This window comes from Oenanthe melanoleuca, chromosome 3, assembly GCF_029582105.1.
Source record: "Oenanthe melanoleuca isolate GR-GAL-2019-014 chromosome 3, OMel1.0, whole genome shotgun sequence".
Lineage (NCBI taxonomy): Eukaryota > Metazoa > Chordata > Aves > Passeriformes > Muscicapidae > Oenanthe > Oenanthe melanoleuca.
Window position 1 is genome coordinate 106893397 of NC_079336.1, and position 27866 is coordinate 106921262.

Below are 27866 nucleotides of genomic sequence, written 5' to 3' on the forward strand. Positions count from 1 at the left end.
TGGGGCTCCAACACCACTTCCCATATTCCTCCTACCATCCTGTGCTCCATCTGTGCTCACACTTCAGCTTTGTGTTTGTTACTCATACTGCTTTGTAGCTTTCATCATGTCCTTTTCTGTTTTTTCATGTTCCTGTAGTCAACACGATCAGGACCAGAGAAGTGTCAAAGAGATTTTGTGGAAGATAGAATCAAGAGCTCTTGTCATTTTACAAGAGCCCAGTTCAGCTTTTTGCTCATATTTCAGTATTTGTAACTTACTCATTTAACTATGTTTTTTAAAAGACAATCTCACCTTTAACACAGAGTTAAATATAAAACACATTGAGAAGACACATCTGAAAGGAGCCATTCAAAACCATGACCAGGGCAAACATCCAAAGCCGTCACATCTGCTGCTTCTCCGTGCTCTTAATCCACATGTGCAGAACAGAGTACTTGAGGTGACAACAAAAGGGCCATCCCCAGCCACCTTTCCCATCTCTTGGAAACAAAGCCACAATCCCAGAATTTCTGTTTTTGAAAAGTGTTTACTCACGTAGTTTAAATAAATTAATTTGCAAATAAAAATTAAAACTACAGTATACTATAATTTGAATAAGATGATTAGAACAACTACAATACAGGGATTTCTCGCTGCATAAGTTTCATTACTTAATGCATATAATCTGGAAAATGTCAAAATCAGATATATTTCTACGGAAAGGGAGTAACAGCAGTTACTTGTACATGACAGCTAACTGAACTTATAGTACAGGTTTCCTGACACATGCATTTCCTGAGTGAACCAAACAATATATATCATTCCTTTTTAAAAATGGAGAAATAATTGACAGTCAAAGTAAGTAATTCATGATACCTAAGCAACACAGGTTTCTTTAAACAAAGAAAATTTTAGAACAGCTTCAAAAGAAAAATGAAAGCTTTGCTATAAAGTACAGAAATTCTTACTGTCAATTATACAGTACATATTTTAAAAAAGTATTAAGCTGGCCAAAAAACCTCAAATCAATCCTAAAAAGGTCAGGTTGCCATGAAGCACAGTGGGCTGGCAGCAGAGCTGCATGTAGTGCACTGGTCTTTTCTGGAGGATGCAGAGGGGAAGGAGGGGAAGGAAGGGGAGAGCAGAGAGAGACCAGTAACCAGAGCCCACAGCAGCATCCCACACTGAGGGTCTGAGCCCAGCCCAGCCCCAGCTCTCCCAATAGACTGCCAGCTGTGCCCAGCTGCCCAAGGATGCATGGACACAAGCACACATCCCCTGGCTACCAGGTTCCACCTCTGTTCCACATGTGGCCCAGAGGAGTACCTGCACCTGGCAGGGGGCAAAGGCCAGGCCTGAGGCCTCACCATCAGTCAGCAGGTGGAAGGCTGAGCACCCAGCTGACAAAACCCTCTCAGGCTGGGACTGTGGCCAAGTCACAAACTGATCCCCACACATGTGCCCAGGTGCATCCACCTCTTCCCTTGTTCCCCCCACCCCCACCCCCAAACAGCAAGGAACTGAACAAGCCTCATCTTTCATGACTAACATTGGAAAAACCTTCACAAATGTCACTAATGCTAAATAAAGAGAAGTATTAGCGTGAAGGGAGAAAAAAATCCTTTATCTAGACTAAGTTGCATATTCGAAGAGTCTGGTAAATATTCTCCTCATAACCAGATCTTAAGTACAGTCCTACCAAAAAGACATTTTGAGAAGTCGTTCTTACCTACCTTTCAACACTGTTAAAGCACAACTTTATGCCATCATAATTTGCATTAGCTTAGTTTAAAAAGCATTTTAACTATTCTAAGAACTCAGTATTTTAGATTAAAAGATTTTTCTACCATTTTCATCCCATGTTCTTCTCCATCCAGAACTACTCTACACATCCAATTGCTGGATGTAACACACTATGACCATGCTACTCTCTAAACACTCTAAGTATTTTCAATAATAAAGATAAATAGAAAAGAGTTAATATACATGTTATATTTTACAATGTTTGCATCCAAGCTGTAAACTAATGTTCTTTGAACTATTTACCTTCCATATACAAAAAAAATGAAACACCTTTCAAACACTGTGGGCATGTGATTCAAAAACTATTAAATTGAAGGCATTGAAGTTCACTCTACAACATTTCCTTCACCTCTTCAGAAGTAGTTATTAACTAAAAAAAGCAGGAGGTCTTCCCCTTCTCCCCCCATTTCTTCTATTTCCAGACTTTTCTCAATAAAGAAGGATTTAGCTGTTGTAACAAAAAAACCAAAAAATTCTTCATCTTAATGCAAACCAGCAAAGCCCAGAGAATAGGAAAAACAGTTGGTTTAAAAATGAGAATCGCTTAGCTTATCAGTTTACTGCAGTCCTTGGGAACACCTGTGTTAGTCGAGAGGCCCTTGGAAAATGAGCCTGATGTAACCCTGCTCACCAGCCAGCTGATGCGCACAGAAGGGACAGGCTGCGTGAAAAGTGTGAGTACCATGAGGAAGAGGGATTTGGGACCAATATGCAGTTGTCTTTTCTGAGCATACATGTCCACACGGGCTGAAGGCGTGAGTTGGAGGTCCGGCATCCACATAAAATCCCGCCTCACACCCGAGCCACAGAGGCACGTAGGGGCCGACGGAGCGGCACATGGGGCACTCGCGGTCCTTGCCGTCCCTCTCCTCCTTGTTCCCCCAGTTGTGGTAGCCGTGCACGTGGCCGCAGTTCAGGTACACCCACGGCTGCTTTTCGTCTACAACATCTTTTCTCTTCATGCTGGGGAAGGCCAGGGTGTTGAAGCCCACGGGGCACTGGGGCCTGGCCGCGTTGATCTCCTGCCGCAGAGCCTCCAGGTGCTTGACGGTGGGCGTGCGCGAGAGCCCCTCGGCCGTGCGCCACAGCAGCGTCGCCCCGCACAGGTCGATCAGGGAGCCGTCCTGCAGCTGGTTCGTCTCGTTCTCAACCTTGGCACGGACACACACAGAGCTGTCACACAAGGGTCTCTGAAGAGAAACATGCACTTCCACAATGGAAGAGCCAAAGTTTCAAGCAGCTTCTGACTGTCTCCACAAGACACCCAGAGAGAGCCCAGTATCAGCTTCTCTCTGCCCTCCTTTTTTCTTGGAAAAACCTCACCCCAACATCTTAAGAGATCAATGTGTGCATTAAAATAGACCACATTGAGTCAAGAAAAGCTCCTCTCCCATCTCAACTCTTTTCAATCCATACAGCACTCCCAACAATGTTATTTGAAATGCCTGAAGAGTATCACAAGACTGTTAAGTCCTCCATCATATTTTAGACTGTTATCTTAAAACACCCCTTTATACATGGCTTTCCCCCATTTTCCCTCCCATTAGCACTCCTAGCTAAATACACCACTTAAAATGTTCCATGTAGGATTTCTTTTTGTTGAAACATCCCAAGTCACACTGAACCCAATTATCACCTGGAAATGTCACCAATGCTTTGGAAACAAGACAAAGAGGGAAAACTCAGAATGCCAACACGGAAATGAATATCCAATAAAATTATAACTATCCTTCATTAGTTTATAAGAAAGGAAAAGTGGGAAAACCTTAAAAGCATAAACTCACAAGGGAGAATTGGGAAAATACTTGTAGAATGTGCAGATGCCTAGAAGAGTCTGCAGAAATGCAGAGTAGATTGGGAACTCAATTTAGGAGATATGCAATTAAGTACTATTTTGCAGATAAACTCAGTTATTCAGGTTGAGCAAGATACCTTTGTGCATGCAGACAGACACATAAAAGGCAGTGTAACTAATTGCAGAGGTGACAACCATGTGGAATTCCATCAGACTCCAGCTCTATGCCCAAACCATACCCCTTAAGGCTGCACCATTTTAAACAGGTTGCATAAAACTCTGGTCACTCCTCTCACCATTTTCCCCCTCTGTTGAGCTGATCTGGTTTCACGGAGGCTGAACACATTCCCACACACAGAAATCTCTCTCCACACCCCTGGTTTGGAGTCTTCTGTGAATCCATTACGAGGATGCATAACAAGAACTCCATTTGTTGTTAGCCCATCCATTTGCCCATCTGATGTCTTCCACTTAGCAGCTTTCTCCTAAAAGAAATTACATCAATGAGAAACTTTAATTTGGTTGAAATGGAGTTATGAATTAGTTTAAAACATAAGCCTACACTGAACTTCTAGTGGGAAAAAAGAAAAAGAATTTCCTTACCCCAAGAAAAATGTTTTTTGAGGAGTCAAATCCTGCAGCATATATTCTTGCTGTAAAAGGAGGGTTACGTTCACATATGATTCTGCAGGCAAACCTTGATATTGTGCTCTGCACAGACTGTGTATCCGAATTACTCTGACTCCCAGGAACTGTATCTGTTACTACAAAGTCTATAGGACTCTCTGTTGACCGACCAATCTGGAAAAGCATTTAGAAAAACAAAAACTGGTCAGAAGTTTGTCTTTGAGTCTATGACAATTCAAATTCAAAGCAATTAAAAGCAATGATACAAAAATCATGATATTACAAGCTTGTTTAATGAATATTTAAAGCATTCCTGTCCACCAGTCTATCAATTTAGCTTTCCAAAGCCTCATCTGAATTGATGAATTTTTCTTTTTCCAAATGATCAGTTATTCTGAAGGCTGGGTACAGCCAAATGAAGGAAGGAGAAATAAAATTATGTAGTTAAGTCAGTTCTGAGATGATTTCCCATTGAAGGCCTTTTCATCAGAGGTTACACTCAGGTCAGGCAGACCAGCTGCAGGAGCACCAAAACAGCCAGGGAACAGCACTTAGAGGCCAGAACAGTGACGTGCAGTCACTTTGTATGCCCAGACCATTCTGAACAGTGCCAGATTAAGTCAAGACATAGATGTATGAAAAGAAGATTATGTGAGCTGTCTCTTCAGCTCTGGTGGGCATTGAGAAGCAGCAAACCTTTTGTGAAAGACCAGGTACCAGGTGGTTGTGGCAGAAAGGGCTACATTTACACACTCGGAACACAAGAATGCAACATGTGACTACAATCAGGTTTTCCTGGTAGCTGTGCTTCCTTTTCTGGCTGCAGGAAACCATGAGTTTTGCAGTCCTGCACAACTGAACTGAGTTTGATAGAACTGCTTGAGTATCCCTGCTTTTCCAGTCAACTCATCTTATACTTTTCCTAGCAAAGAAGAAAAGTAATAACCCTTTCCCAAGCATCCATGTAGCTGGGTTTAAATCCCCCTTACACACTACTGCTCACTTACTTCCACAGCTCTCAGGCTCTTTGAAAATAGGTAGCTATATTAAGACTGGTTAACTGCTGAGCAAGAGACCTAAAAGCTTGAGGTGCTTTTTGGTGAGAGCTGGAAAGCTTTCATGAGACTAAAACTGCTTTGTCAGAACCTATTTTTTTTATTGCTTCTTAGGCAGGATAACCCATGAGTGAGTACACAAGGACTGCCAGGGGCAATTTCAGAGCAGCACACATGCCAGAGCATGCCTGAAAAGAGAACACTCACACAAACAATAGCTTATGCTGCAGTGATTTCATTACAGTCCTTTTGCTCTGTTGTAAGTGTCTGCAGTTGCAAAGCAGCTTCCTCCACCACTTCCCAACACCTCCCACCTCCTTAGATCCTGCAGTGGCGTCACAACTAAATGCTGTGACAGCAAAACTCCTTGCCATAAACTAGTGGCAACAACAAGGCAAAAAGAAAAAGCTCTGCAAGATCACAGTCTGGGAACCAGAGAGAACAAAGCACACATTAAAAAGAACCCCAAAACAAACCCCTTCCTTTTGAGAAAAACAGGAAACAATTATAAGATACGAGGGCACGCCACAGCTGCAGATGTGTTTGTGGTCCCTTCTCATACACACAGGAACTGCAGCAAAGTTTTTGTGAACTGCCAGCATCAGCACTGAGGCTCCTCTCTTGACAGCTCCCAAAGCTTTAGACTTTTCTGGGTTTGCTTAAAGAAGTTCAGAGTATTTTTCATATTAGTTGTGCCAAAAGCTTTTCTGTGTTTCCACACTGTATTTCTTCTACCCTCTCTCCAACTGGCTGATCCCAAATCCCTTTGTAAATGCCAGAAGCAAAGTTCCAAGGGCTTAAAGAGAATGGTGCCCTTTATTCTTCATTTTGCAAAGAGGGACTAGGAGGCAGACTATGCAACTTGCAGACCAGCAATCAAAGGCAAAACTATAATCTTGTACATTAGTCACAAAACCCCCCAAATTTCACCTTTGCCCAAGTCTAAAAGAGATGTATAGGCACAGAGTCTTGTTCATAGGACGGCCCTGGGAACGAACAGAATTAAATTGCTCTGAATCCTGACTGCAGAAACTGACACACACAAACTTTTGGGTGTGAGGGGAAAAAGCCTGCTGAGAGGATGCCTTGTTTGAAATTAACAAAAATGAGAACACACATTTATTTCACATACCTGGAACATATCTGTGTTGCTGTCATGTGTATATTCAACTACCACTGTCTGGGCCCGAGACAAAGTGTAAGATATGCTGTGTTGGTCCTTATTACTTATTGCCTATGGAAAAATGCCAAATATTATTGAACCAGTGCACAATAATTCTACAGTATTCAGCAGCAAAGCAGACTATATATATATGTATATATATCTTACCAGTTTCTTGTGCTAATTAATGCATTAAGGCAGATGGTTGTTAATGACACACCTGCAGTTAAACTTCACAAAACCCACTCCTGGCCACTAAAAAAAAAGCTGCAGGATTGATTCAGCAGACCAAACTGGTCTCTTCACCACATGCTGCAACTAAATAAACATAACCAGGGCATATTATTAGTCATGTTTTGTGCTAAAGCAACACTGGCCTGAGCACAAAAGGACAAAACAGCCAAATGCAAAGGCTAAAACTGAATGTAACACCTTCATGGCCATCTCAGTGTGAACTTGGACAACTGCAAAGTGAGGACAAAATCTTTGGGACTTTATTCTAAAGACAGGATTTGAGTTAATAGTAAAATCAGTAAGGACTGATTTAAGATACATAGATAAAAAAGTGGTGATAGGGTAAAATGAAGAAACCAACATAGGTTGCAGAAGTTGTAGCAAAGGTTTCAGTTTCTTAGTCTAGATGTTCATTCTACAATTACCTACTAGAAACTAGCAAACACTTCTAAAAGTGCTGCTAAATAGCACTTATCAGACCATAAAGAATTTGCAAAAATAAATGTTATTTTCACAGATCTACTATGAATGTAGCTCTACTTCAAGAATTTTGGTAGAAAAATGCTTCTGATTTTTGAATACTTTATACCATTCCCTGAATTTAGGCTCAAGATCCTTAAGTGTCAAGGTATTCTGGGGGCCAAACACATGTTTGTTTAAAGGCCTGATCTTGTCACTGGTAGCTTCTAAACAACCACTAAACATCCTCAAATTCCATTGTTTTAATAGAAATGCTCCATTAGTTATTGAACTCAATTGCACACACTTGAACAGCCACAATATTTCATGGTAATACCTTAGCTATGATGCATTAGTTTTGACAAGAATTACAGTTAAACTTCAAGACCTAAGCCCTTCCTTTTCTGCTCCTTAATGGGAACTCTGATTCCAAGTCCTATGAAACATGCCCTGTAAAACCCATCTGTCCTGGGGATCTCCTACCCACTGGAAGGAGCACCAAGTGCATGTGGAGCTTTGGCAAAAGACCATTAAAAGTCAGCTGCATGTGAAGCAAAATTAGTCCTAAAGCAGAGTGAGTGCAAAACCACAAAGTCTAGAACAGATGTCTACAGTGAGTTTGGAAGGAAAACAAATTAGAAAGTTTTTTATATGACTAGCCTGTGCCCAGAACATTCATGTTTCAAAACTTTTTTTTTTCAGGCCAAGGAAAGGACTACACACTGAATCTTCTTTGCTAAATTGTTTCTTGCTAACCCCAACAGGTACTAAAAAACTTTGGATAAAAATAAATAATTATTTTCCCAGTTAGACATTTATGCTGTTTAAACCATTTTCTAATAGCTCTTAATGTGGCGCAAGGAGAAATCAGAGAGACTTGAAAGGAGAAATGGAGCTTACCTTTGCTGCTTGAGGGGTACAGGCAATGTGCACAGTGCTGGGTTTCACCCCATTTGCCTTGGGCCTTTTAAATAAAGCAAACCTACTTTTCCTTCTTCCTCTATCTCCATTTGGGAGAGACCCATTGTACCTATTAAAAAGAACAGAAAAAGAACAAAGTCCATCATTCCTGTATTACATAGTTTCTCATGAGATACCCACCTACAAGAACTTCCATTCTAAGCACCAAGTATTCTCAATTACTATAGTTTTACTAATTACAGATTTTCAATTAATCATACTTAAATCCAAGAATTAACACAGTACTGAAACATGCCCACAGGATTATAGCACAGAAAGCACTCAGACTCTTACACACAAACACTTACCCCAATACAATCAATTCACCATATTTGACTGGTGCTTTTGATGGATGATTTTCTTGATCAGGAGAAAACATGAGCTTAGCTAATGACTTCTCAAACTTCAGGTCTCTGATCAAGAGTTGTGGCACACTTTTTTCATTATTTCCTGTAAAAATAAAAAATTAGGTGTAAGAGAAAATACTCCAATTACACAAACTTGCACACCAATCTGATACCTTAGGTACAATATTTTGTGTTTTCCACACTTTGGTTTTGCCTGAAATAATTTTTAAAAACACATATATAAACCCACATGAATTAAGGTTGAATTGCCTTGAAGAACTGCCAGATCACCAAAAAAATGCACTTAGAAAATTCCACTATAGCCTTAAAACATCCATACTTGTTTTCCTCCATGCCAGTTTTTAGAATAAATGATACATAGCTTCATTTATTATATTTCATTCAGCTATTGAGAAATAGGGCAAGATAGGCATTAAATTTAGAGGAAAAAAAAAAACCCACAAACCAAAACCAGCCCATTAGCTAGGGAGGCAGAAGTTTTCATGGGAAGTGTTTAATTCAGAGCTTTCCAAGAAATTTGTGCATTTGCAGATGGAAGGAAGTTGTATGACAATTTGATATCAAGCTGCCATAAAAGTTTAGCGTGTGCACTGTGAACTCTCATGTTTAGCCAGAGACAGAAGTGATCTAAACATATGTTTGAAGGACATTTCCTGAGGGAATTCCATGTAACTCCTAATGAAAACAGTCCTGAAGTGCATTTTTTACTCAGACTTCTGCTTTGAGGAACAGTTCATGTTGTATTTTCCACAGCTTCTCATTAACAGCATTTCCAGACACTTTTGACCTATGCAGCTCATCTCTGACCTTCCTTTAGAGAAAGCCTACCCAGCAGAGCACTCACTTGATAAAGCTGATGAGAGTCTGTCTGAGGCTTTCTTTAACAGAAATAAGAACATTCCCTTGGTCCTTCCAGGTGAGTTTTTATACCAGCTCAAAGAGCTGCTAAAATTTTTTCGTACTGATGGTTAACATTCTGCCTTCTGTGCAAATGCACTTTTTGACCCACGCAGCACTTTTTGAATCCTGTCATCAACTTTGATCACAACTACAGAGCTGTATCTCCGCTTTCTTCTACCTTGACTAGACCATGGTTATTAGCAGAAAAGATGTCATCATGTAGATTTTATCTATCCCCATGTTATGTTGTAAGTACAGAGAAAAGGATCTATCCCCATGTTATGTTGTAAGTACAGAGAAAAGGATATGGCAGTGCTTGACAGCCTGCTCACAATTGTTCAGAAGCTGATGCAAAGATCCCTTTACTGAACTTCTCTACACCCTCTCCCAGTCTTTGCTCCTTCACAGAGAAGCTTGGCCTTCAACATGTTTTCTCAAATCTACATGTTCATATCCAGCATGCATATGTTAATAGCCATCTGCAATCAGCTCACAGTGCTCTCTAAAAACCCAAGTTTGCTCCTTCATGCTATTCCATTATTCCATATATTTGGGGGAGGGGGGGTGTTTCTCACTAGTACAGGCAAAGACATCACAGTGGCCTCAAAGCATTTGCTAGGATGCCTGCAGAACACAACCAGGAAAGTAAATAGAAATCTTTTAGTTTCTCCTTTAATTTCTCATGAATTTCCAAATCCCAAGTCTGGGTACTATAGCACACACAATATCCTGATCCACAGAGAGAGGAGTGCATTGCAATAAACCTGATTTGCACAACACTGCTGTGGAGCGTCTGTGTCCCATCTGCAGAACAGTGACACCAAGCTATTTCTGCTGCCTGGGAAGCAGCAAGCACTTTCACTCGACAGCTGTCCTGGTTCAAGCCTTAGGATACCCATCACTCATCTCTTGCTGAAAGTGCATTTTACTGATTCAACAGTCTTCCTCAGTCACACAGGAACAATGGCAGCAGCACAGGAGAGAGCCAAGGAATAGAGTTTGCTCCAAAGCATTTCTGGATTGCTGAACCAAGTGTAGCAGTAACTCCCCCAGGATTGTGAGGTTGCTCACTGTTGTAGGTTTTGCCTTTAGAATTCCAAAATGAAGACAGTAAAGCAAACTCACCAGGTGAAAATGTGACCTTAAATGATGCCAGCAGTCACAGCACATTGAAGTGGAGATAGCCCCACAACATTAACTGTGTTCACAATTTTCATGTCTTCCAGGGCCCTCCTTGCCTCCTGGCATCACACCCTGCTTTGGAGCACCACACTCAAACTATGTGCTAGTGAACACACACCTTAGGGCTGCTTTACTGATGTTAATACTGAATATAGATCCTAGTGTTTAATGGTGATAGGTTCTTTACACGCATTCCCCTCCTGAAGTATTTCTACTTATGAAGTGAGTATAAATCTTCACATTTTATCTGCATATAAAAATAAGGATATATTTTCTATGAAGTATTTTTACAATCAACTTCAGCATTTCTTGTTTTATTTTAAATCATCTTGCATTATACTTGCTTATAGCTGTCTTCTGAAAGAGCTCATCTTCTCATCTCCTCCCCACATGATTAACCTATTTTCTGCTTGAATATTGATCTCCTCAACTCCCCTGCAATTTAGTCGTCTTCACATACAATTAATTTCATTTTAGCCAGCAGTTGTCCTCTGCCTTCACCTTTAACAATTCACAAGAAATACTGCCATGAAACGGTAACCAAAGATTTGAATAGTATAACTCCATATTACAGTGTTAAAGAGCTAATCCTTTCACTTGGAGAAAGTGGGAAGGCAAACATTTAAAATAACTTTAGTCATTAGTACAAGAAGAGGTTTGGTGCAGCTTCTCTTCCTCTGTTCATCCAAGTGAACAATTTTAATGGAAAACTAAAAAAAAAAATACATGTCTCAGACAACTTCAAAGCCTCATGAAAATAGCACGTGAACATTTAAAGGAGACTCTGATGCATTACCTGCACAAGTGACCAGAGAACTGTGCAGAAATTATAACAGGGGTCAGCAGTTCCCAGAGACAGACTTCAGCAACACAAGGAATTATACTGAGATTTTCTATATAAGGAAAGATGTCCCACATCTATTGCTCACTTACTCTTTAAAACATTTTCTTTCACTTTCCATTTAAAGAAATCTACTCAAGTTTCTTTTGCATGTGATGGAAATCCACTTCTTATCAGACTTAAGGAAGGTCTGAGTGTTAGAAATCTAGAGTCATTATCAATAATATAGCACGCTCATCCACAAAAGTCTGGCTGGAATGTTTGAACTTCATTTTTATTCAAATACATCTCAGAACCTTTATGAGCCTCACACAGCACTTGCACAACTACTACACCCCCCGATTACTTCAATTTAAGGACATACAAGATTTGGCACTCCTAAAAAAATAATCAGTCCAACATACTTCTCATCCAGTGTGATTGGCCTGGTGGACTGTATCCAAGAGGAAAATATTTTTGCTCCCAGAAACAACAAAGATCAATTATATCTTTCCAGTGAGGTCCTGAAGATTAGTCCAAGGGAAATTACATGTCTCTGAATAAAACTCAAGTGCTGTCCCACTGGAGATGAGTCTAACCTGCCATGGGAGAACATCTCCACTCCTGAAATAGAACAGGCTTATGGATCATTTAAAACTGAGCGAAGAACTTACTTGAAGGAACACTGTTGAGTAGAAGATAAGGATCCACCAAAATATATAATGGGCCTTCTCTTGTACTATATAACCTGACCAGTTTTTATTTCTAGAGCACTACTGTTCTTCAAAACGTTAGGAAAGGCAAAATTAAAAAGACAACTTGGCTATGAAGGGCTAATATATAGCTAAGGAACCAACTGTTTGAACAAAATACACATTTTTGCTGCTTTTTGTTGCAGCATTTCCAGACAACATTAAAACAGGCTTCCTTGGAGCAAGCTCTGAGTAGCAGACTCTTCTAAACTACTCCAAGAACCTTCAACACTGATCAGGAAGAATAAGATGTCAACTACAAGATCCCATCTCATTCAATGTTCTTCCAAAAATCATAGAACTGGCAGCAGCAAACATTTCACGTCAAGATTTCTGCTCCTGCCAAAGTGAAAAGACCAAAGTCTGAAAATGCTTAGCTTTGCACAGTCCCATATTATGGATTTTGAAAAGATTTTGAGAGTAAAACAACTTGCATGGCTAAAGGTGAGCACAACAGTTTGCAGTTAGCCCCAAACCACAATGGATACCAGTTAAAATCCTTCAGTATCAAAAATAGGAAACTGAAATAGGAAGAACTCATGAACATTTTATTCTTAACACTGGTTCCTCTGGGGGCAGAAGAAAGTTCAATGCTCAATACTATGACATGCAACTATTTTGAAGGATGGGAAAGTAACAACAACTGAACTGAGAAAGAATTTAAAATTTTTTTGAGGAATGTAAGTCGAGTGCCTTACAAGCCTTCCTGCTCTCTAGTACTCACTAAAGCCACAGAAAGCAAAGACTGGTATAGCTGAGAAAGCAAGCCATGGATTTCTGACTCCACTCCAGCAGAAGGAAAGTCGTATTGCAGTCTCTCCTGTCTCATGCAAACACTGGTCCCTGCATCTAGACTATCCCCAGGGAAGACCTCCCAAATGATGCTTCAGAGGACGAGAGGTTAGGAGCTTGCTTTCATTGAGCACATAATTTCCAGTGGGGACAGAGACAGATGGATTTTGGCTGGTTTTGAACTATCAGCTCTAGCTTAACCAGTCATCTGCAACCATTCAGCTGCCTTCCTGGTCACCAGACTCACTCACAGCTAGTCTTTAGGTGTTTTAGCAAGTCTTCAGATTTTGTTTGCAGTAAGGCACACAGCACCTTGTGAATTAAGTTTGCTATTTTGCAGTCCAAGTACCGCTCTGGAATTGCAGCAAGAATAGCAGTATTTTAATGGTTAAAATGGGGGGGAGGGTAGAACATAAATTCAATGAGCCCAAGCAGAGATTCATTAAACACTCGGCTGCAAGCTAAAAATACTAGAATAAAAGTCTCTTTGTAATAAATTACCGTCATTTTCTAAACACAGAGCCAGCATTATAGGCTGTTAGCAACTGTAGCTAGTGCCAGACTAGCCCTTTTCTAAAATACTGCATACAAAACCACTTTCACAGTATAGAAAGAAGTCCTCTGTCAATGAATATATTAAAATAAAAATATGCTGATTCAGATGCAAAAAATGGGAATTTTCCCCTCCCATTTTATAATAATATATTTATGTTCTATATCTACATATTGTAAAGTTTGGATATGTGGTTTGTTCTTTTTTACTTTTAGAAATAAAGCAAAAGACATTTTATCTACGGGTGGTTTTATTTTTTTACTATTTGCAGTTCTGTACTGACTACCCTTGCAATTCTCACATCCAGCTCTTCCCTCAGCAATTCTGTGCTAAACCAGAGGGAATAGGGACAAAATGGAATCTAGTCCTTTTGACAGGTACGCAGTGACAGAGCAAGAGGCAACAAACAAGCTACAACAAAATCCTGATTAGCTATTATGGGAGGGAAAAACCCTCAATCCACAGAGGCTATGAGATCTCCATCCTTGGAGATCAGCTGCATGTGGCCCTGAACAGCCTGATCGAAGGCAGTCCAGTCCCATTTTGAGTCCAGACACTGAACCAACAATCTCCCAACCTAAATTATGTCAGGAATTAATTTTAGGAAGTCCACACAATTCTATCAGGCAACTGGAATATGCACTTTAGGTGCACTTTTGCCTAGTTAGATATAAAGTAACTCCATTGAAACAAGATTTTGTCCTTATCCCTCAAGATATACACGTTAGTGTCTACAGCTTTATTTGGATTTAAAAATCCCATACTGCAAACAAACAATTCACAGTGAGTAGTGTGACAATACACAAGTAGGACCCAAGTTTGCTAACATCCACTTACACATTTAAGCTCTTTTATCACTCTGGTTTCCACTAGGCAAGTCTCCTGCAACTGCAGGATCAGAAATCCCAATCCTCTGAATACATGTACAGTATTTCAGCACTGCATATTCTCTTCTATGGTTACATCTCACCACTTCAAAGGAAAAATCTTGATTTCCAGATTTAAACCACCAGAACACTTAAGTTAAAAGTTACTGTGAGACACAAACAAGCTGTACAGAATACTGGTCTCTCAAGATGAAGACATTTGCAAGCATGGAAGGAGGAGGCAATAAGTAATCAGAGAGAAGGAAAAAAAAGAAACAAACAAAAAGACAGACCAATAAACCAACCAAAGAAAAAAAAATTAAAACAAAACAAATAAAAAATGAAACAAACAAAACACTCCCCCCTCCCCTGGCCAAACAAAAAAACCAAAAACAAACAAACAAACAAAACCAAACCAAAAAAACCTCCCCCCAAAAAAAAAAAAAAAAACAAAACCCAAAAAAACAAAACAAAACAAAACAAACAAAAAAAAACCAAAAAAAAAAAAAAAAAAAAAAAACCCCCAAAACACCCCAAAAAACAAACAAACAAAAAAAATCACCAACCCAAAATCCCACAATAATTCCCAGCAGACTAACTGCTTGTTTGAGTATGTGTTCCCACCAAGCCCAGGTTGCCTGGTTTCACAAACAATATAAATAATGTTACTGATCTCCACTGGTGCAAGCAACAGGGATCAGGCTCCTTGCATCACTATTTCTGAAAGCTGAGACAAAGGTTGAGAAATCACTTTCTTCTACCTGATGGGTGAAGTAAATTTTACCACTGGAAAGTTATACTCCTTTAACTGTTTTACCTAGAAATGGTTTTGTAAGCATGTATTAAAATAGTTTTTACTGAAGTGATCACTGGGTAAAAAGAGCATGTGTTTATCAACCATAGTTTTAACACTTATACAAGTTTCCAGTTCAAAACAAGCTCACGTTTCCTTCCCACACACACCTGCAGTTTTAACATCAGCAGGTTTCAGACTCCACTTTTTGAGATTAGCCACATTCTCTGTACAGCTTGCATCCCTCACTACAGATGCACAGGGAAGGTATAGTGATGCATCTGTTAGTGCAATTTAAATGTCTATCACTTTGGATCAATAACCATACACTACCTTTCTAAGGAAAGAAAATTCATTTTCTTATTTCTAGAAAAGGGAGTCTTTCAGCATCAAAAATCCCCAGGAAAAAACCTTGGGAGTGTGGAGTATCAGCCCAGCCGTCTGCTATAGTATGGCTTATTGTTTCCTTGGTCTATACTGTACACCTTTTCTTTTGTAACTCAGAATAAGCTTAGTCATCCACTATCCACACACAAGTGTCTTATAATATGAAAGCAAGACAAAAACAAGACAATGAGACCAAGCTCTGAAATAAGCAAGCAGCTGATCCTGCACAGGACACCAAGCATAAACCAATGCAACAGCTATCTACTACTCTGTCTTGAGAACATCTGTAAAATCTCAAAAGAGGAGTTTTTCATTGTCACAAATAGAACGAAAGCATCTTTTTCATGGACACCTGCCATTAGTAGGCTGGTCATCCTGGAAACAAATCATGCAAGAGTAAGAGCACACACACACACAAAACCCCGTTGTCTGTGGACACTTTGAAAGGGGCATTAACTCAATAGATGAGAAAATCTATTATTTTGCTCTAAGGCCACAGCTAATTTTGTCCAGTCTAAGAGTGAGCAGATTTGGTTGAATTGGCATCTAGCACTCTGCTTCAAGTTCTGTTCCAGCCCCAGAAGCAAATCTGAGAAGTTCTCAGCAATTTCAGGAAAGGCAGGAACAGTGCCTCGAGGACAAGCAACCCTGCTCAATGAACTGGGGAAGTATTTCAGAATAGGATTTCTATTATAGGCACCTATATGAAAATCTGTACTTCATGATAGTATTCAAAAATAGCATTCCTCTTCAGAAGACTGAAAAAGCCCATCTAAGCAGAGGGGCATGATTTCAGTCAGACCTCTGCTAACATTAGTTCTCTCATTCTGAACTGCCACTGATGACATGAGAATGTGGTTGGGTGTACTAAACCTGGAAGATTTATGTAATCAATAATGATCTACTCCAACAGTCTGACAAAAATCAATTCTGAAAATATTCCCTTGGAAAAAGAAATAGTCCAGAATTTTTTTCAGTTATGAAAAGTAACAGCTGATCCTCCCTGAGGAAACCACGATAACCTCCTACGGGTTATAAATGATGTAATTCAGACTGCGTGTGGGAAGCCAAAAACATTTGTCTTTTAGCACAAGGTGTCTATTTTAAAGCTGTCACTGCAATATTATCTGTATCCTTAATTAGCTGAGAAGGTTCTTCACCAGTTAACCTGCTCCATTTACATGCAGTCTGAACCCCCTTGCCCCCCATCTCCCCCACGTCAGCTTTTGGATATAGCGGTGACAAGATGCGGAGCCTCGCACGGGGCTCAGCCCCTCCGGCACAAGGGCCAAACACCACAGGCTTGCTCTTGCTCCATCAGCTGAACCACCTCTCAGAGCTACTCACACAAGCTACTTCAGAAGATTAATTTGCAGCTTTCTCCACGAAGTTCTGGCTGCACCTGCACTTTGCCTGTTAGTACAAACCATGCTGAAAAAATACAGCTTTATTTTCATTTCACTCAGATGATAAAGTTTATTTGTAACCTGTAACCCCTATGAAAAAGCCATAAAATAATACTATATAGAGGCATGCTGGGAGAACATCAAGTGTTCATTAGCCATAACATACCTATTTGTATCTTCAGAGAGTGCCTTGCAAAAGTACAAACAGAAAAGAAAAAACTTTGTACATTACCAGTAGTATAGTTCTGCTGCAGAGTACAGTTAACCTTTAACATTATCCTCTCCACTGCTTCAGACAAATTATACAGTATTACCTTAAAAAAAAAAAAAAAAATACAGTCCCAACTTTCTCTTAGAGTCAGCCACAAGAGCAAAACTTCCTAAGAGTTCAGACCAAAGCAGAGGCATCTTATTCTTACACAAAGCAATGGAGTTTTTCAAGTTCAGGAAGATCTACTGTCTGATGCACCAGTACTGGAATACATGGCTGAGGAGCCTGGGCTTGCAAAGAACCACAATGACTTCTTGTTCTACGTGCCTGAATGCTACAGTTTTGCTTTTTATGAGCCTCTGACTTCCTGATAAGGCAGTTCATGTACCAAAGTATCTGCTAAATAGCCGTTTATATTACACGAAAACCTTTTTCACACAGCATACTATATCATCTTACAAAAATAGGAGTTACAGTTACATTTAAAGCCTTTTTCTCAGTTTAGACAACAGAAATATTCAACAGGTCCATGAGAAATTTCCCTTGGTACAATTTTGTTAGGTAATGACAGTTTTAAGGCACCTTGCTCTGCACCCTAAAAATGAGAAGCGACTGACACTTCTTACAATCAAAAGCACTTACTATGCTGTGCACTTTGAATATCTCTGCCTCTCTGAGGTGGAAGGGGAGCCTGCAGACACACTGCCTGCTCTCAGATTCCCCTTCCACTGCATCACTGAAAACCACTGCTATTGAGAAGACTTTCAGAAGAGACTGAAACAATACTACATTAAGAATGAAAAGTGACGGCATGCAGAACACTTACCAGGATATTTGTGTCCTTGCAGTATTCCTACACAGTAGAGAAGAAAAAAACCAACCCTTCAACTGTTAAAAATCAGCCGAAATCCACCAACTCCTTTAAACCCCCAGTAACTGCCAGACTGAGTGACTGCTCTGTGTGCTTTTACTTAAGCCGTGGGAAGCACCTCCTGCCTCAAGAGGGGCTGGCTCTGCCTTGCGTAAGCTGGGTAAACACCACGGCACCACACAGCATTGGCTGGAGGCAGAACCGGCATCCTGCTCCTGCTCTGTCAATTCATACATCCCTGGCCCCAAAAAGGAAAAAAGGAAGCAGAGGGTGTGTTGAGAACAATACTGCAACCCAATTGCCTGGCAGCTCTGCGGATGAGGTTCTCAAAGAAACACTGATTTATTTCCTTCTCTTACATAACTGTACCCATGCATGCTATACCTTTTCTTTTTTTTTTTAACCATAATTTATTAGCCCAGCTAGCTTTCCTCACCTCCCACACAAAGAGTAATTTCTTAATACACTGAGAATTATACCAACAGAAACCCTTCAGGCATTGCTATCTCAATTTTCACTAATACTGTAGGACTGGATGCACAACACACCCACAGATACCACCTGTGTGTACTGGACTGTCACGGCCAATGATTCTACAACAGCTCAGTCCTGTAGGATGCACATTTAGAAAAGCAAATCTGCATGTGCCAGACCAGGTTGTGAGCTTATTTCTCATTCCACCAACATCAAAATCACTGCATCAAGCCAGTGGGTGGGATAATTTAAATGTCTGAGCCATAAAGTGGTGATCAAGTTACCACAGCTCCCAAGTTACCTCGTGGAATTGATCATGCAAATGCTGTGAGGCTGCCGCAATCACGATATGACAAGCAGCTTAACATTTACATCCAGTTTTACATCGCAGCTGTAGTGGATGAACATGGGATACATGGTTACCCTGGCTCAAGCAATGTAGATGCAGCCTGACTTTTTGTATCTCCATATTGTACATGAGACTGTTGCTCCTGTTTCTGTTGCTCCCATCTTGGCTTGCCATCTCAATCTTTTAAACACAATTTTATAGACTATTCTGTTGATGTTTTAAAACATTAGTTTATCTGCTCTGTTACTTTTTAGCTGGGTCTCTTCCCCAGTTTACCTCACAGTATAGCCACTGGGTAACACTCAAACCTACGAACTATCAAAACAGCTTTTTTGTTCATAATGCTATAACACAGCATAGGTTGCAGCTCCAGAGAAGTCAGCTTCACTGCTGAGAACAAGGTGAATGCATCTGTGTTCTCTCTTCTCAATCAGTACTTCACAGCAAACTTTCCCCTAAGTAATACAGTACAGCTGTCCTGTTACAGGAACTTGTCACCTACCAAGGAAATTTTGCTGCAAAACACCTTGTCATAGGTTATTCTGGATAATAAAACTATACATGGGCTCAAAGACACTTATTTTTCTCCTACCATAGATTATTAAGCACAAAGATAACACTTTGCTCCATAGACATGGTTGAGCCACAGCTGCTGAACACTGAAAAGTGCTAGGAGAAACACTGATATACAGGTGCTCCCTTGTTTCCACTCTTCTGGTCACCAAAAAGAAACAGGACTGAACAATGCTCTGAAATAGCATGGACATTATCACAGCTATCAGACTGCTAAACTGGCAAGGGCTTAAGTAAAAAAACAAAACCACACACTAATCTCCAACTATTTTAGCCAAAATAATTTTGCCTGTTTTTTCTATAATCCCATTATACCAATGCAAATGAGGGGATAGGGACCTTCTGCATCAATCTCAACAGAAACACTAGAGACTCATTGAGCCCGATCTTCAAATTTAGGTTGAATCCTCCTCCCTGCCAAAAATCAACAGCCTCATGCTACTGGCATACAGACCTAGCTTTTCCACTGGTAATGTGTAGATCCTTAAAATGGCAATTTTTACTGGGGTGGAGGAATCACATCACCCCACCTCCCCATCACTTTCAAGTATTTTCTGTTTCATCCCAGCCTATACAAAGTAGGCAGCTGGAAGGTTGTTTTAATCAGGGCTAAGGGTTACTTTTGTGATTTTGTTTAAAAAGAAGAAAAAAAAAAAATCACATCAGGACTGCATTAATATCACTTAACACACAGATATGGCACCAAGAGTATAAAAGGTGCTCTGTATTCAGGTATTTAACTGTAGTGATTAATTACTTGGTATGACCACTTCTATGCTGCATTACTTTTCTCACACAAGTTGTAAAACTCGAGTTGTACTGTTTCAAAACATCCTGAAAAGCAGAACTTGAAGACTAATTTGCTTTTAGAACTCCTTTATTCTCATTTTACAGATACAACTGTTCAGCATTCAGGTTAATACGCTTGTAGATTACTTTATGCTGCAGTGACCTAAGAAGCAGCTGCAGGTGGATTTGCTTTCTACCACCCCACCCAGCTCCTGCAGGTAACAATCCTTACCTGCCTTCATATTAATGACCCTCTGGAGCTATCAGGCAACACCACACAATGCCCTTTTTATAGCTAATCATGCCTATCTTAATCCAGGTTTTTTGAGGGTTATTTTGCCCCTAGGCACACTCCTATGTAGCTGCCTCTGAATCTGTCTCCCTGCCTGTGTTTACTCACAGCCATGCTCTACTCAGCTGTACTTGTCTCAACATTGCCCCCCACTTTTATGATGAGGAGGGTTTAATGATTTTCAAGGAATCACAATGCCTTGAGGATAGAAGCAAATGCCTCCAGCATGCTGTCACTAGACGAGCTGATTTCTCCTGGAGTACAAATACCATGCCAGACTAAAACAATGCAATCTGTAGCCCAAGATATCACTGCTAATTTCATGAAGTGATGCTGAATTGCAGGGGAGGTTCTTTCCTTGAAGTTGTTAAAAGAAATAAAGGGTTCTATCGTCATGTTCTTCTGACTCACAAACAGATGCTGTACAGTTTGATACAATTACGTGATTTCACATGACATTCAACATAAGCTCCGAAGAAGAATGCATTTCTAGCTGTTTCAGCTAAAAAGACAGCCTTACAGACAGGGGCAACAGTATGGCCTCTAGTGTCCAGACTGGCAAGGAGCCTGAATGGCAAATTCTTCATGCTGAAGTTAACCTTATCAGTTTATTACTACTACATTTCAAGAGTGATATTCTAAATATCTGTTGATGATTTTATTCAACAAAACAGGAAAGGAGTGGAATAAAAAGCCCACACAGGTTAAGAGCTTGAAATTACTACACACAGGATATATAAAAACAGAGACTGAAGGAAAGGAAACACTGAGAAAAGGGAGCAAAACATCTGGTGGAAGACCAGGACATGCAATGATCCCACAGGGGAGGTATATTTGTACACTCAATGTGGAATATACACTCTATGCAACCTGAACTGTTTCCCATGAAGTCAGGGGTTGAACTCTGATCAAAGCCAATGACATCCAAATAAGAAAAAAATTTCATGTGTTGTAAGGCATTAACACTGTTAGGAGGTTCCCAGAAGCCTAATCTCAGGTGCATGAGGGAAGAAGAAAGAAGGGAAGATTACTGACTTACCAGCCCCATTAATCTTTTATTGTGTTACGTCACACGTAATCTCTGTGCAAGGAGTTCCTATGTCACGCTGCTAATAAAAAGTCATACTACAGTGTTTCAAAAAGATTATAGAGTGGGGGGGGACCAGCCTGAAGCCAAGAACATGCTATTTAGAGTATACAATGGAAATGCTAATCAAATAATCGACAGGAAGAGGAGAAGGGAAGGAAATGACCTAATCCTGTGCACTACTGTGTGGTGGCTTACAGAAAGAAGTAAGAAAGTTCTTACAAGGGCCAAGAAAACAAAGGTCCATTGTTATAGCTACAGCTTCCAGATAAGAACTCTTTTCTGCATCTCAGGCTTCTGTGACATGAAGGGTAGATGGTACTTAAGGAACTCTTCTACACTGACCACTTCTGGAAGGGGTAGGAGAAGTTAATTAGATTTACAGGATAGCTGAGTAAAAGACCTAAATAGAATGCCAAGCTCTTAAGGCACAACAAATGCTCTTCAAACATATTTGCCAACTCTAAAATGTTGTTCATCCAGCTATGGTGATCGTTAAGCAACTGTGGAGTAATTTTTCATTGAAGCAACCTAGTTACAGAGTGGCAACAAGTCATCATACTGCACAAAGGTATTTCCCATCACAGGAGTAATACTTCACCATCAAACAAACCTAAAGAGCATTTCTTATGAAGTCCTGTTCCCTCCTTACACCTTTTTTGCCTGTTCCTCAGCTACACCAGCGAAGTCCTTCACAAGAAAAATGAGGCCAATTCAACACAGCAACTGTTGCCCAAGTAAGACATCTGGAAATTAAGCTGCTCTTAAAACAATATTGTGGTTTAACCAAACTCAGCCAGTGACGAAGTGTGAGCAGCTTGCTCACACCTTCCCTGGCCCATGAGAAAGGCAGGAAAGTCAGGGGAAAAAAAGGCAAAATCCTCAGGTTGAAATAACAATTAAGTAATTGAAATAAACTAAAACGAAACAAAAAGGAAAAGGGAGACAACATAAAAGGAGAAAGAAAATAAACCCAAGAAAGTGATGCACAATTGCTCACCACCCCACGTACTGATGCTGTTCCATGAGCAGCAGCCAGCCCCCCCCAGCCAACTCCCCCCGGTTTATAATACTGGGAATGATGTCCTCTGGTATGGAAATCCCTTTGGCCAGTCTTGGCCATGCTCCCTCCCAGCTTCTTGTGCAGCTCCTGGCTGGCCGAACAAGGGACCCTGTAAAATCCTTGATTCAGAGTAAGCACTGCATTAACAGTATTCTCATCCTAAACACAAAACACAGCATTGTACCAGTTGCTACAAAAATTAACTCTATCTATAACCAGGACAGATGGCTCTTCACCTGGCTTCAAGAATCAGCTAAAGCATCAGATGTGCTGAATTCCTAAAAATTCAAGGCTGAAACAATGATAGGCAAAGTCTCATTCTGAAGAAAGCACGTGTATTTCCAAAAAGGTCAAACTCACGCAAGTCATCTGCCAAGTCAGAGCCATACAGATGTAGCTGCACCAGGCTTCTTTCCAAGCCAGTAAAATTTAATTTCCCAGATACCTGGAAAAAGCTATTGTAAAAGATTTCTTTTTAAGTTCTCTAGGATCATTTCTGGGTCAATTAGTCTTGGCTATGCACAAGCACTTTCTTAATTTTTTAGATGTTGTTCAGCTATCTTTCAGCATCAGAACGCAGATTCACTGAGCTTCAGGAATTTATAGTTTCTCCTAAATAAAGAAAGGGAGGCCCAATTTTAATTCATTTCCAAGACAATTTTTGTACTTGCAAAGCCTTTAAGGTTATAGCAGAACTAGCTGAACCTGCATTACCTGAAATTTTTCATTCCCACAAAGCCCGATCATTTGACCATGGCCTTGTACAGAGAGTCCTAAGACAGTTGCTAGAAATAGTAACACTTTCAGTTCTGAAAAACATCTTTATCTCAGTGATGAAAAACATTTCATGTTAGATTATTCATTTAGATTAGCAAAAAAATATAGGAAAATTATTCCATTACAGAAATTCAGCTACAACTGTCTCCTCAACTCACACTCCCCACATTCCCTATTATAGGGAAAAAATATGTTAAGAGGGACAAAGTTTAAAAACCATTCAGTACCATCTCTAATCAACTCCCACATCACACAGATGGGATCTCTTACAAGAAGGCAGATGTATTTACCCTCTAAGAGATCATGAAGCAAGAAGTCAAATCTATCCAACAGCCCTTTGCTTTATCCTAAATTCCTAACCACACTTACTAAACTCTTGACACTCACCATTTTTGACTGTAGTCTCTGTTTCTGGTAAAAAAGTGCTGGATAACCTCTCAAAACAGCTCCCCTCACTTCTGCATGTCAGTGTCCCAAGCCCATAGTTCACACCTGAATATTTTGCAGATCACTGCCATTAGACACAACCATCTCACTATATCCTTCTCCTCCCTTCAAACTTTAGACAATCTTTACACAAGGTAGAAAACGTGGTCCTTTCTGAGCACACAAAAGCATATGTGGTGCATTCCTCTGGAGAGATGTTGGAGGGCTGCCTCCTCTCTGCAAGCCAGGAGTCAGGTTTGCACAGCAGCCCACTAGGAGATGTCAAAGCCTGAATAGACACACGGGGCTCAGCACCTCTGTATCCCGCACTTCTGACAGTCAAGGACAGCTTTTTGGGAATACTTTAATAGCTGCTTTATGAGCTCAGGTACAGAACAAATACTGCTTTAGGCAGGAACCCAAGAGAATAAGAATTGATTACTTGTCACATACAATAAGTTTCTAATAGAGGTATACTGAAATATGTCCAAATACATTAATTAAAAGCTGTCCCTTAAAAACTAAGGTGAACCAACTTTTATGCTAATACAACTTGCATTTATACATAAACACAAAACTAACTTTTTGCACACTTTAGTTCCCATGTGCATTACCTCCTACAGCCAGCAATTTGAACAGGACAGTTCCAATACCTTCTCCCATTAGACCACCTGCCTGTTCACAGCTTGTTACTGCTCAGAGAAAAAAAAAAATCCCATGCCAGTTGATCAGATCTTCGTCTTTCCTTTCTAATCCCATAGGCAATGCATATAACATTTAGCATATACAGGCACAATACTTCCAACACTTCTAATCCAATTTGGGTAAGAGGTTTACTGCTTATAAAAATAAACAGGCAGCTGCACTCTACCTCTATGCAGGCACTAATACTTTAAAAAAGGTCATTCCCAAATAGTAGCAGTTCAGTGCTACAGATGCCATCCCTAAATTCTACTCCTTGGCTGAAACAGAAATACAGTTGCTTCTTTAGAGGTACAATGGAGAGCTGGTAGCTACTCTAGGCTCTAGACACACGCAATGTTTGGTATTATTGTGCCAAATAGATTCCCAGCAAAAATGCCCAGGACAGAATACCTCAACCATGGAGATGGAGCTGTACTTTTTCCTTCTATAGGGACTCAAGGGACTTTGGTGTGACCATACATCAGGTCTTAACTAAGAGCTAACGAAATCATTGTGTTTCACATTTGACTTACAGTCACAGGTTTTCAAGGTTATCACTAGTTTCAAGTTTTTAATTTTCTATGTCCAAAGAAAAATGTTACCTTCAACTAACAGAAGGTATCTAGCTCAATATAGCAACTTCAAATTAGTACAGCCTTCAGTTACAACGAGAAGAACATTGGGAATAATTCCCAAGAGTGTGTGTCATAAAAGATAAGCAAAGGCATTTTGGTACTAAGAGAGTAGCCTGTTTGTTTTCAAAAGAGCCAGGCATTTGAAATCTGTATTGCTTCTTGTCTACTCAGCATATGTCAGACAAAATTTAGCAGATGAAGACAAAAGTAATTTTAGATTGGTTGAGTACAGGGATAGTGACAGGCACTGTGACAGAACACTTTTCCAGCAACTACTAAAGTGATGCACCCATTGTGAGGCAGCATTAAAAAGTTCAGCTGTAGTTTCATGGACTGCCCCAGCATTTTCAATCGTGCTACAGCACATTACAAACTCTAATGCAATTACATGAGCAAGGCAGCACTTTGACCCTTTGTAATTCTACCAGCAAAGAAAGTGCTCCTGAAGAGAAAAAATGTTCAGCCTTGAGCCACAAGAATTCCACAGCAGAATTCTGTGTGAATATGAACCTTCAAAATTTGGTCTAAACTAAGGCTCTTAAAACTGAGGTTTGAGAACACAAGTTCAGCATATTGCTCATTAACTAATGCTAGTTTATTTACTTGACATAAAACAGTCAAGCAAAACAGCTCAAAAATTTCTTCTGGGGGAAAAATATAATAAAAACCAAAAAAACCCACAAAAGACCCCACAAAACACTAAACAAAAACCCATGCTTAAAGCTCTGTCTTGGCAAGTGCTCTGGCTCTCTGTACTTAGCAGCTCATATTTCAAAGCTACCTGGAGAAGCCTCCAAAGGGAAAGAGGAAAAAAAAAAAAAAAAAAAAAAAAAAAAGGAGGTTGAACAGTTAAAGATGGAGCCAGATTTGAACTAACACAAGCATGAAATAAAATCGACATTTTTCTCATTCAGGCATTTTTCTGACATGCAGAAAGAAGTATCTTCAAACTCACTTCTAGTAGTGACCTCTGCACTTTGTACCTGGATGCCTTGAAAGGCAGGCTTTGTGCAAAGAATTACTTGTTTTCTCTCAAAGAAGAATTTTTCCATTCAGGAAATAGGAAACGCTGTTGGGCAAACACATTGAAAAGAGCATACAGCCACATAAAATGGCAATTTTGACAGCACCACAACCAAGTGATTTTTGAACAGTACCAGATGATTCAGAACACAGTAGTACTTTAGAGAGTTTGGAAATAAATTTCAGATGATTTACAGCACCACTTACTTATTAACCACATTGACTGGTTAATATAGTACAGATTTCTTCCTTTCTGAACCTTGAGAAATAGATTAAGAGAAACCTTCACTTTAACCCATGGTGTGCCCTGCAGACACCAAAACGCAGCCTGTGTTGGTATCTTTCACAGAAATCTTAGGCCCTGTTTTCCTAGTACAGAAATATTAACAGCAACGATTTAGTCTGGAGGAGCCATTTCACTTGTCCCTTTTCAGTCAGGCATTCAGGGCAGACCGATTAATTCCAAGAAATCTGGCTCTTCAGAAGCGATCTTCAAGCTTTTCAGGTTAGGTTGGCCCCCCTGGACTGATATTGTTTCTTGAATATTGTTTCAAATTGCCAATAGCCACTCACAGCTCAGCGGCGCCTCGTTCACACCTACTCACAGCGGTTCGTAGAAACCCCGCTCACATTCAGTTTGCCGCTTGTCATCAGTTCCTCTTGAGAGCTTAGTGATGACTCCTGCCACCCCCTTCTAGAGCAGAAGGCTCTGAGCTAATGAACTGTCATGGGCAACCTTGACACAAGAAGTCAGTCACTACCCAGATTTGGCAGAGATGTCTGATACATTCAAACTTCTGAACCAATGTAAATTCAAAGTCAAACAAAATAACCAAAAAACCCCTCAAACATTTAAGAAATACCATCTATGTAATTAACTATTCAACAGACATACTGAAAAAAATTAAACTTCAAATATGGCAAAATCATTGGAGCCAATTTGAAACTAGACACCCAGCATGACTTTATGAACTGTCAGGTGAATTTTGATGAAAACTACGAGTTTGTCAGGCTGATCATCAGAGCTGCCTTTTGCACTCACTGTGTGTTGCCTCAACGCAGCTTAGTGGCAGAACACACTCTCAAGCATGCTCAGTCTCACTCCGGCAATATCAACCCCAGCTGTAGAACAAATATTCTTTAAACATAAAGAAAACACTTTGTAGATTAGCAGCCACTATTGTACCTAAACTTTTTAAAACACTGGCGTCATTGTGTACTTTTAGCATTTCACTGATGGAAGTGTGTGGATTACATGTCCCCAAAATAAACCTTGAACCATACAAATAAATAGAGCACTGTCAGGAGCTTGTCCTCCTCAATTTTGTAAAAGTATTCCTTGTGTGCAAACACGACTGCTAGGACAAAAAGATGCAAGGTCAGCCACTCTGAAATGTTATCAACAATACAGAATGTCACAAAACCAACATAAGGAGTATATCAGCTCCAATAATTTTATTAGTTTCTGAGGTGAAGCATTTTTCTTTTAGTAATCACTTCCAAGCTGAGGCTTTTTTTCCTTGTCAGAAGGGAGGCACTTCATTTGAATTGCAGAAAAATACTTAAAAGCCTGACAACAATAAAAACAGGTAAGCACAAAAAACTATTTTCTATAAAAGTCTTCACTTTAAAACCAATTTGAGGCCTAAGCTCTGAATTTTGAAAGCACAGTTTAATATCATGGCAAGAAAGAATCTATAACTTTAGATATACAGC

General features: G+C 40.0%; 1 protein-coding gene across 3 annotated transcripts in view; it reads right to left on the bottom strand.

Moving 5' to 3' along the window:
* Positions 1-509: 509 nt before the first annotated feature.
* PELI1 (pellino E3 ubiquitin protein ligase 1) overlaps positions 510-27866 on the bottom strand; it is a 43173-nt gene continuing 15816 nt past the window's right edge. For 2 of the 3 annotated variants that reach the window (XM_056487950.1, XM_056487948.1), the window contains 6 exons: positions 8386-8527; positions 8018-8147; positions 6395-6496; positions 4184-4381; positions 3877-4065; positions 510-2936 (listed from right to left, as the gene is read on the bottom strand). In XM_056487950.1, the coding sequence (XP_056343925.1) occupies positions 2370-2936; positions 3877-4065; positions 4184-4381; positions 6395-6496; positions 8018-8147; positions 8386-8456 (1257 nt within the window). In that variant the 5' untranslated portion in view covers positions 8457-8527 and the 3' untranslated portion in view covers positions 510-2369. Of the gene's footprint in view, positions 2937-3876; positions 4066-4183; positions 4382-6394; positions 6497-8017; positions 8148-8385; positions 8528-17128; positions 17211-17933; positions 18066-27866 lie in introns of those variants that run through there. The other variant, XM_056487949.1, reaches the window with a different exon arrangement.